Source organism: Lactuca saligna, chromosome 2 (genome assembly GCF_052625555.1).
Source record: "Lactuca saligna cultivar CGN05327 chromosome 2, ASM5262555v1, whole genome shotgun sequence".
NCBI lineage: Eukaryota > Viridiplantae > Streptophyta > Magnoliopsida > Asterales > Asteraceae > Lactuca > Lactuca saligna.
This window is the reverse complement of record NC_136418.1, coordinates 103,477,888-103,490,113: the sequence shown is the minus strand read 5'-3', so window position 1 is coordinate 103,490,113 and position 12,226 is coordinate 103,477,888. Positions and strand designations below refer to the sequence as shown.

Genomic DNA, 12,226 nt, shown 5'->3' with positions numbered 1-12,226 from the left:
CTCTTCTTTATGAACCTCTTGGGATTGGACACCATCATGGCATAATCCTCAGACGTGAGGTCATATTCCTCCAAGTTAAGGTCTTCATCCTCCATCGCAGCTTTACTTTTAGATAGGAGGGCCAACGAACCGAGACTAGAAACGACGTTCTTTTCTTGCAGCACAATCTTCACTTGGGACTTGAGAATACCCACCAGTTTCGCCAAAGAATATGATTTAAACTGCTCATGGGCTTTGACTGTAGAAACCACTGTTCTCCATTCAGACCTCAGACCATTCAAGAAAGTAACCTTCTGTTCGATAAGCTTCCTTTCAATATCGTGTTTGATCATCTTGCTGAAAAGATGATTGAAGTGATCAAACGTCTGGGTCACGGTTTCTTCGGCCCCTTGCCTGAATTCTCCAAACTCAGATAAAAAGCAAAGTTTGAATAGAATGTTCAAGATCCTCGTCTGTGGAATACAGTTCACGAAGTCTATCCCAAACTTCCTTTGCCGTCGTGCAGGAGTTGACCAACCTGAATGTGTCGGACTGAAGGGCAAATCTGATCAACCTTAACGCCTTAATATTGCACTGGAATTTGTCCTTTTCATCTTGTGCAATATCCTTCACGTCCTTTAGCAGATCATTATACTCCTTTTGTGTCTTAATGATTCTAGACGTTGCAGAATGAGAAAACGGTCCATTGATGATGGCTTCCCATATGAGAAACCCATTATCCTCCGATCCAATCACGTAGTCTTCAAAGTGATGCGCCCATACTTCATAGTCATGGGTGTATAAGATTGGAATCTTTGTCATCGAACCGATGCTGTTGGAAATATTAATAGGGTTTGATTGCGTTGCGTCCATTATGATCGTAAAAACCTGTTCAAAGATCAGACTTGTAATAAAGCAGATTAGGGCAAAACAATAAATATCAAGATACGTCAATAGAGAGATGACGGCTCAATAAATATTGATAATTGCGGAAAAAACCTAATGGAAATCTTTTTCACAGAAAAGATGTGTATTGATTACACAGCCTCCTGCTCTGATACCAATTGATGAGATTTAAACTAGCCTTTAATCTATAAAGATCGATTAGATCTTGAACAAGTATGTAAATATAAAACTGTATGAACGCAATAATAAGAACAAGTCAAGAAGGAATCAAACGTGTCGAATGATTAAACAAAATCCTCAGAAGAGCTCGATTTAGAACATCAACTGTAGAGGATTGGTAGGTTACAAGAACGATTAAAGAAACCTGTTATGCTCTAGATGAATCGCTAATTTCTTAATCTCTCAAATTGTTAACCTAATATGCATGCAAGCGTAAACTTATATAGAAAACTTAAAAGGTTCTCGGTTGGACAGGCCCAAACCGAAATACAAAGTGACTAATACTATCGAGCCCAAAAGACGCAATCTTCAAAATAATCTTCGGCCCAACATATTTAAATAGTTGATTGACCCATGTTCTTGAGAGATGATAGCCTGATCCTATGAGGGTGACTGGTCTTTAGTATCAGAATGAAGATTTACAATCAGATAAATGTTGGGAACAACATGCTCAATAGCAATTGATAGGGACTCATAGATAAAGTCTGATGGATTGAAAGTGAGCTCACTTGCAATGGAAGAAGGATGGTCAATCTGAACATGAATATATGACTCTTCATTGAATGAGACATGAGTGGACTCCTCAACAGTTTTCCTTGAAAGATTAAACACTTTGAGATCCTTAGATACACTATAATACCCCAACAACACTCCTTTATTAGCTTTAGCATTGAACTTTGAACGTTTATCCCTCTGATTCAGAATATAGCAGACACAACCAAAAATATGAATGGATGAGATGTTAGGTTTTCTCCCTCTAATTAACTCATAAGTAGTTTTTCCATGACGCTTCAAAATGATGGAGCGGTTTTTTGTGTAACATGTTGTGTTGAAATCTTTAGCGCAGAAGGATAGAGGGAGACAAGCCTCAACAACCATAGTTCGCCCAACTTCCATGATTATCCGATTTTTTCATTCATATATGCCATTTTTTTGGGGAATTCTCACAACAAAAAAGTTCTGAGAAATTCCTATGATTGTGAAAAAGTATTCGAAGGATAAAAATTTGAATTCGGTACCATGATCACTATGTAGTTGCCTGAATTTATGATCATACAAAAGTTCCCATTACTTAATGATAAAGAGGATCTCATCAGTATTGTGGCTTTTCTTTCTTAGAAACATTACCCATGTAAATCTTGAATATTCGTCCACGATGACAAGAGTGAACCTCTTCCCGGATCCTTACCTTATTGGCACAGGTCCAAATAGGTCCATATGAAGGAGATGAAAGGGTTTGGTGATGGAGGAACATGTCTTTGACTTGAAGGATAACTTTGTCTTCTTTCCCTTTTTATATGTTGGACATAGTTTATCCTTAACAAACTTCATCATAGGAATTCCTATCATAAGCTGATTTCCATAAATCGTTGAGAAGCTTTTAAAGTTCAAATGAGAGAGTGTCTTATGTCGTAACCAATTTAGATGAGATTGAGCACGACAGAAGAATCCATTCCGAAGAGTGTTGTTAGTAGAAAAAATTTCCAGAACATAAATGTCATTCTATTTGTTTGTAGTCAGCACAATAACATTCTTTTAATTGATCACTATTCCTTCCATCTTGTTAAAATGGACTTCATAGTCAGTGTCAAATAGTTTTCTAATTGATATGAGATTGTGTTGAAGTCCTTTCACGTAGGATACCTTTTTTTAACACAACAAAATTTCATTTGGTAGTACCATATCGTTTTGTAGCTCCCTTCCTATTGTCTTCATATGTAATAGTTGGGTCATATTTTCTCACAAATCCATCCAAAAGAGATTGGAACCCCATCATAGACCTTGAGTAATCACTGTCTAAATACCAAATACTTTATTTACCCTAAATTACTAAGATGTACAGTTAGTACACATTGACCGATCTTGAAACACATCATTTAGGAGAAAATAGCATAAGAAGCATCAGGGAGACAATTTAACGAGTCTCCCTTTTTAATCCATTTGTTATTTTGAGCAATGATGTTGTCAGCACGATTAGATCTCTCTTCAAAAGTACTTGCTGACTCTATGAGAAGTATCACCATAGCGGTAACTAACTCAAATTCCAGAATTTTTTCTTTTAAAATTTGAACTTTGATTTCTTTATGAACTTGAGGAATGTTGATCACTCGATTTGAAAAATCTTGCTTTAGTTCTGGATCAAACAGTGTTATCAATGGTGTATACGAATGAAAATTTTTCATGGGACTCAGAGGAGATGGAAGAATCATTAGAAGGAGAGAATTTAGTTTGACCTCTAGATTCAATGATGCTAACAGAACGTTGAGGAAACATGTTGAGAATTTCATTTACAGAGTGAAATTCACCATTAGAGATGGAAAATTTTGAAAAGTTCTTTGTGGCGGGCCAAACACATTGACGATGAGGAGGTTAATAAGAAGGTTCAATAGTAGATAAGTGAGATTTACAATTAATTTTACCATTTAAGTTAGTAATGCAATGTGTATTAATCAGGTTTTGATTTATGTAATAGGTACTAAAAAATATAGTTTTAAAGTCTTTCTTGAGATCATCAATGATATAAAAGGTTTGTTTCAAATTGATCCTTTTGAAAAAGGAAACAACACGTTCAATATCACCACCAAGAATTTTATAAAACCAATCAAGATTTTGATCATTAATAATTCTAGTGACATTAGTTTAGAAAAAGACCAATTATTTATAATAAGTTGAATGCTTTTCGCATGATCGACAAAAAATTCCTTTTTAGAGTGAAGAAAATTATTGGTCAACAAAAGACATGTATTTTCCTAATTCAAAAGAGAAAGGGAATTCTCGGTGGAAGAGAGTTTTTCTTTAAGATTTTTCAATTCAATTTTGAGAGAGGATTTTCTTTGTTAGAGTTAGGGAGATCAAGACGGAAATAGTCAAACATGTTAGCTTTTTCATTAGAGGGATAGTTGACATTTTTTCTTACCTTTTGTAATCTCATCATCAGAAAGTCCTTTGCTATTGAAAGTAGCTGATAAGGTATTCATCATGTTTTGTGCAGTTGTGTAGCTTTGAAACAATTGATAAACATCATATGGAAGAGAATTTACTATAGCAATCCTTCCCTTTACATCAAGGTTTAGAACTATTTTCTCATCCTTGTTGAAGCCAGACATTAAATTATGCTTTAGTTCACTGAAAGATGCATTGTCACAAGGATATCGATGCATGGAGACGCTAGGACCCTTGTTAATGACATCAAGAATATCATAATCCATGATGTCAAGCGCATCCATAGCTTTAGATTTTCATGTTGCAAAATTACTTTTATCCTAAGGAGGGATCTTGTTTGCAACAGATGACTTTAGATTATAGGAGGAAGACTTCTTAACTTGAATCTATTGTAAACCCGCTCTGATAGCAATTGAAGGTTCGCATTGAAAGAATACACTCAAGTTTGAATAATGAAGAACAAACAAATAAGATAAAAAAAGTAAACAAAAACAGAAGAACAGTGATGATCACAATGATGTTTTCACTAAGACTAGGTTCTCACATAGAGAATAGTCGCACAAAGCAAGGAACAAAGATCTACTAGGATTTAATCGTAATAATATACTATATACGATTACAGAAACGGAGATCCCACTATTTTGGGGATATATTATAATATATGTAAGGTTTGATCCTAATCAGTAAGATTGTGGATTAGATATCTATTATATAATTATATAGTATATTTGCCTAATATACAAACGATCAGTAAGACCATGAGGATCACGTTGTCACTGATGAAGTTGCTACTGGCATTGGCGCTGATGCTGGAACTAGTGGACAACATATTGTTGGGCTATAAAGTGTTGTTTCAGTTTTGTATTATATTAATCCATTAGTAACGGATTGTGCCTATCCACCCGGTTTCTTTATTGTGCTAGGGTTTAGGGTATTTATAGTGCATGCATGCCCCATGTTTTCTATTGATCTTATAGTAACCCTACACTACCTTTACAATAGCAGTTCTTTATTGAGCTCTTCTAAGGCAGTGCATATTAAGCATTCAACACAACTTTGATCTCCATTCTTCGTATTTGATTATTTTACCTATTTGAATCTATCGATCTTATTAGTTTTGAACTTATCAGTTAGGTGTTTGACTCATCAGATCATAATGTGTGACCTTATAGTACTAGATCCATGAATCTTTCACTTTCCCTACATAAACATGTGATCAATGAATTAGTCATATATTTCAAATGATCAAGATTCTTATGCATCACGCATTTCGAATTGCATGACCCCAAGTTTCTGTCTAATTTGAAACTTGGTGATGTTAATTCTTTTCACTTGGTTAATTATGACAATACCGCAAGAGAAATTATATAAATCAAATCCACCATTAATACTTCTAACATTAGAAACCTACCTAACAATTTCATAAATGCCATTGTAAGGAAATGTAAAATAAGGCAACCAGATAAACCAACATTTCACCTTTTTTTGAAAATAAATGAAAAGTTGTAACTTGTCCTTATAACACACAAAATTAAAAGCTATGTTTTTATACATCTGCTAATTGTAATAGAAATCTATTAAATTATCCTAACTCTTTAAATGTATCTCCAAATTCTGATCATCAAGCCATGTGACAAAAATCCATTTTTCACGATCAGATTTAACTCACTTTTCTTAAGCTTTATTCTTTCTCTTAGATCCTGCAATATCATCAAAATATAACTATCACGTCATATATTAGGATTCTATGGGGTTAGCTAATGGATGTACCTAAAGTAGAGTCATTCAAATTGACTTTACCATCTTTGAAATCTTTCAAGTACTTTGGTCAGCTTCGTAACCAATGTCCCTTCAATTGGCAGTAGAAACAAATGAAATCTTTGGGTTTAACACATGGAAAGATCCCAAAATGAGCTTTTCTCTTTACCATACGATCAAAAGGTTTGATCTCGGACGACCCATTTCCATTGGGAAGATAAATCTTTCCTGGACCACCATTGTCACCATTATCAATGTCCATGGAAACATTTGAATTAGACCATATAAGCATCTCTACTCAAGATGTGCTCTTACGCATATCTGCTTCAGTAACAATCAACATTTGCGTCAGATCAATTAGGGTCACATCGATATTCTTCATCTAATTCCAAATGAACTGATCATATGAATTTGGAAGCGAAAGAAGAACTAAATCAATGGTTTGCTCCCTTGGGAAAATGACACCTACTCTGCCCAACTTTTCAATGTAAGATTTCATTTTCAGAACATGCGCATACACAAAATTTCCATCTTGATGTCTACCAGCCAATATTGCTTAAGTAGTTTTGTATTTTTCAACTTGAGGAAAATGTGAAATTGGGAGAGTTACTAGAGGATGAGGTAGATGAGTTGAAGAAGCATGATGTGCAGTTCCACCAATTCTCGAAGAAGAGAAAACATGTTCACCTCGATCATAATATGGAACATCATCTTCAGCAGAAAGAGGAAAACCATTTCCAAAAGTACGAGGAAGACTATTTCTATCTTCATTTGACATCTATAATTGAGAGAAAAGAGAATTCAAGTTAGTTGATTTTAATCCTTAATTACTAACCCACAAATTTAAATTAATGCTAGGGTCCATATTTTCAATCCGAACTTTGAAGAGGGATGTCGTAATCAAATTCGAATATATTTTTGGTAGGTAAGTCTTTTACCAATTTCAATCTTATGAAATTCTTAGATCTTTTTGAGATTAATTGAATCTTATCAATGTCATGTTTAGTCTCATATTATGCTCTCACTTTTGTGATTAGGATGCCGAGAATTACAAAGGAGATGTGAATAACCATGAAAACCTTCTTGGAAAACTTGAGGTCTTTTATCATCTCAAATTGATGTGCCGGTTAACCACACACGCTCCATCAACAATGATAATTTTCAAGATGCTCCATCGTATCTCTTTAGAGTCCTTATGAGTGTGTTGCTTAACCACACATGCTCCACTAACGACATATAATGCATGATGTGCATTTTAATAGATTAGCATACTTTTAACATTTTTTCTAAAGTAACTAGAGTGGAATTTTTAATGAAGGTTTCAGTACTTTTATATCATTATACTTTTAATGAGGTTGTGTCGTATCATATCTATGTTGCTAACGACCATCCACCAAATAAGGGAGATGTGGGTGAGAGTTGACACCTATTCAACGACCATTTTATAGGCTGCTTCCTTATACCCCTTAATTGTATGGCTTCGTGAATGAGGCATACTAGCGATTCCACAGACTTATTTTTATACATACATTAATTAGCTAAATTAAATGTAAACCAATTATGATTTAGTCTTTATCTTTTAATTAACCTTTACTGAAATTAACTTAAATCATTAAGGATTTAATAATTATTTTCTATTAAAGAATTAATTAAATCATTCAAATTTAATCCTAATCTAAAACCCTTCAAATTTTCGTAAATTAGGGGTTTAGGTTTATCCAATTTTTAATTATTCAAATTTTAAGGCTATGGTTTAAAGAACCCTAGCCATTTGAAAAATTCAATCCCATTAGGGTTTAATTTCGATAAACCATAATTTTGGTCTATTCATATTATGAAAAAATAAACTAGAGAACTATGGCTCTGATACAAGTGATCGGTTTTGTAGGTTATATTTAAATGAATGAGGTGAAATAACTTAACTCTTATGTTCACAAGCAACCTTATTTGGATCTAAGCTATCTCTATTGATAGCAACAAACTATTAACATCAATAACACTAATGGTAACCTCTTTCAATCTCTCTTTATACATATACATATATATATATATATATATATATATATATATATATATATATATATATATATATATATATATATATATGGTTAGGGTTACATACCTCTTTATTATTGTAGAAAATAATCACACCAATATCCTTCTTGGAAAGCAAGGTAAGCAAGTACCAAAAGTTTAGTGCCTCTAATGGTTTCTACCCAAAACCCTGGAAAATCTAGAATTATGAGGAGAGAGAGGGAGCAAAGGGAAAATTTGTTCCTAGGCGTTATGATGAAGTGAACGAAATTTTTTTGGTTTTAGGGACCTATTTATAGTTTAGGTAACTTAAAGTCAAAGTAAGATTTGAATTAATTAAATAATAGATTTAATCCTAATCCAAATCATTTCCTTATCTGCATCCAAGAGGCTTGCAAAAACCCTAGAAGAGCCTCCAAAACCATCCACCCTTGGATGGTTCTAGGATTTCCTTCTATCGTTCAACTGTTGAACAATTACAATTCGCCCCTTGCACCTTTAATTAAATCCAATTAATCCTAAATTAATTCCTAATTAATTCTGATTGATTTCTTATTAATTTATTAGCCATAAAAATTAACAAATTAATTATTAACTATTTACCTCATTTTAATTTATTAATCACATAACAAATCAACAAATCAACTATCTATTTCTAATTAATATATTAATCACATAATATATTAACAAATCATTTCTCTCTTTTTCTCTTTCTCTATCTTTCTCTCTCTCACTCTCTCTCTCTCTCTCTCTCTCTCTCTCTCTTTATCTCTCTTCTAATATCATTTCTATTAGAGACAGAATCCTTGACTCGTATTCAGGATCATCAAATACTTCTGAAGCCTTAGGATCCTTAAACATATCCCGGATCTTGATTATTACCACTAACATTTCTAACACTTGTAACAACTATATTTTCTTTATTTTTCTCGCTTTTACAAAACGAGTAAACAAAATACCCATTCTCGACAGAGAGTCATCTCAACTAGAAAAAATCCCATATACTAAGTCAAATAATGTTCATATGTTGATTCTGGTGGATCCCAGAAGTATCAAACTTCTTGTTATTAGAACTAGACTATAAATAGCACATGTAACTAGCATTTGAGGGACACATTTAGCTCATATACGAAAATTGTATTTTTATTCATACATGTATCTATGTATTAAATATTTTATAGCAATAAAATCATCAAGGCAGGTGAACATTATTACCACCCAAGGTGTTATGTCGGAGATCCTATCAAGGATGCAGGGCTTTCCTTGTACCTCACTTGTGTCACTTTGAGTAACATTTCTTACTTGATCTAATACGAACATCACAACCTCTAATACAAACATCACACCGTGGGGCCGTGGTGTTCAAAACCTTTCAAAAATTAATGTCTACACAACTAACCATACCTTCCTGCTCCATTCTTACTATTTCCTCCAAAAACCTTCCACCACCTCCATCTGGAGGCCCAAAAAAGATTTTAGATGCACCAAAGAAAAGAACTCCTCCAGTTGTTACTCAAGGATCCCAGGATGCTCCTGTAGTAATTTCCAACAATGAACCCTTTGCTATGATGAAGAGATTGGAATGACAAGTGACCCAACATCAGGAGGATAATAAAACGTAACTCAAGGAACTGGAGAGAATAAGGGCAGAAATCCATAAAACCCAAGAAGCAATACCCTTGATTTTATAACAAAAGATCCTAAACTTTGACAATACTAGATCCTATGGAAACCACTAGGAGATAGGATCATCGATACTGACATCCGCTCCTACATGGGGTGCAGCTCCCAACGAGCGAGCTTATGTAACCTAGGATCCCGATGAAACCTTTGTTACGCCAAACACAAAGGATCACGGTAAATTCGTAAATAATAATGCTTCTAACACTAACTCTGTGGACATTGATACATGTTTAAACATGATCATGGCTAAGAAGCTTCAACAATTAAGGCAAATGATCTCAAGTGTGCCTGGAGTAGTTCAACCTATACCAGAAGTATCCCCTACAAGCTACGGGATCTCAAGATTTGATCCTGCAATAGCTAATACCGAAGTCCTAAAGTGCTTCCAAACCCCCAACATGAATCGTTATGATGGGACTACGGATCCTGAGGAGCATGTGGCATAGTATAGGGAAAGAATGTAGATCATCCGTGTGACAACCCGAAATTTCCATTCTGAACAGACCATATCAAGCAAATAGAAGTTAGAACAGTTACAGTGAAATTCCAGACTTTGGGTATAAGTTTGAGTATTTCAGGTTTAGCACTTAAGGAGATATCAGGAGAGTGGATGCACTAGGGTTTTGTGTAGCACTGTTATTCCAATACTCTATGATATTAGAGTACATTCTGGGAATAAAATATTTTCTGCCAAAAATCTCAGGACTATATATAGAAATCTGAACCATATTCATTCATTAGTTGCATTTCCAACTAGAGAAAAGCTGAATTCTCTCTCACGGATCTTCGGGTTTTTATCCCAAATCGTGAGTACTTCTATCTAGTTGTATTGTATAGATTAGATTGTGTCTTATAACATCAAAATTGGATCAAAACCCCAAGATTCGGGAGTTTACCGCCCAAGAACACTTAGAGAGTAAACTCCTTTTTAAGGGCCAAAAGAGTGCCCAATGTCCCTCAAAGCCTTGGAAATCAAACTAGAAGACACCTTTACATGTTTAGACCACTAAATCAATTAGAACAATGGCTAGAAGTGAGTTCACGGCCAAGGAAGTTCTTGGGTCGTGAACTCCATTTTTAGGTGTCAAAATGCCCTAAAAACCTTCCTTAAGCCAAGAGACTAATTTAGACATGTACCCTAAAGTGTTTATAGCCTAGAAAACATCAGGAATCACAAGGATAAAGGAGTTTACGGCCAAGACAATTGCCTGGGCCGTAAACCCCTATAAATGGGACAAATGACACCCTAACTCCTTCCTTATGCCTAGAACCCAACTTAGATCATATCTTTGAAGTGTTAGGAACCTCAAAACATCAAATGGTACTCCTTACCATGAGTTTACGGCCGTAAACTCATGGGGGAGTGGTCCCAAGGCCGTGAACTCCTAAATGGAGTTAAAAAGAAGTCCAAACACTCGTTTAAGCCTAGAAGCACTTCACCACTTAAGTTGTAATAATTCTAAGCTTCATTTAGGGACCCTATTGAGAGTTTACGGCCAGAAGTTTACTCCCCTGGGCCGTAAACTCCAACACATATGGTCTTTTGACCATAAACACCCATAAGAGGTCTTGCACTCCTTTGTCGCAACCCATTAGCCTCCTAGCACTTGACCAAAAATGTTTTCCTCGTATTAGGATGTTTATACATGGTTAATTAGTGTTATAATCACTAATTGTTTATATACATATGTCTTCATATGTAATTAGGACCAATGTGTGTGTCTAAACTCTTCACTTGACACCTAGCAGTCCTAACTCTTCGGTTCATCCGTGTCACCCACAACAGGTGAGTTCATACCCCTTAATCAATGTTTTAACTGTTTTTAAATGTTTTATGGGAAGGGGGATACAAGTAGAATCATGTTAGTTACTATATCAATCACATGTGATTAGTAAATAACATTCAAAGGATTGGCTACTCATTAGCCGTTTTACCAAATAGTTTCCTTCAAATGTTTTTCATAAGCACTTTATGCGTTTTAAAACTCCTTATTAAATTGTACATTTTACTCTGTATATTTCATTTCAAACCCATTTATAATTGTGTTTCAAACAAATGTTCCTTTATACTTAAACTGTTTTATCAAACCCACGCTTTTAAAACGTTTTATAGATTGACAACAAGTCAATCTTTTCTTAGATAATAATGATGTTCAAAGGTTTTACAAAACTTACTTTATGCCTTTATATTATAAATTGCATGCCTATATATGTATAGTTATATGAAAAATGTTTAAAAGACTTAGGAAGGCTATCCACCCTATTTCCTTTTCGCGCTTGAGATGTGGTCTGGTGGGATATCGGGTATCCGTCCGAAGGTCGTTTAAATATTAGTTATATATCATATGTACATATATAGTCATAAAGGTTCTTCCAGTTCATTCAATACCCTTGGGTAGCAAGGGTATACGCCCATGTTCATATGCACCAGTTACATTACTAGTAAGCTACCATAGGAGTAGTTTAGGAAGATACTAGAACTATTACTAGAACGCGGTATCATACAATGATTCAGCTCATTCATGAGGCAATACTTGCTAGATAGAGAGAACATACATTACAGCTAGTACATTCATTACATTACTATACTATTACATAGATATGTTTTACATGATTACGCTTACATGAGTACGTTTACATATATACGTTTACATGAGTGCGGTTACATATACTTTGATAGGACAAACATCACTAGGTGCTATAG

General features: G+C 34.5%; 1 protein-coding gene across 1 annotated transcript; it reads right to left on the bottom strand.

Moving 5' to 3' along the window:
* Positions 1-1,485: 1,485 nt before the first annotated feature.
* Positions 1,486-1,983, bottom strand: LOC145029941 (uncharacterized). Its single transcript, XM_078978384.1, has one exon. It carries the CDS (start codon positions 1,981-1,983, stop codon positions 1,486-1,488), a length of 498 nt encoding a protein of 165 aa, XP_078834510.1.
* Between the last annotated feature and the right edge of the window lie 10,243 nt (positions 1,984-12,226).

Coding starts and splice junctions, on each gene's coding strand:
- LOC145029941 (XM_078978384.1), bottom strand. CDS start 1,983: ATGGTTGTTGAGGCTTGTCTCCCTCTATCCTTCTGCGCTAAAGATTTC.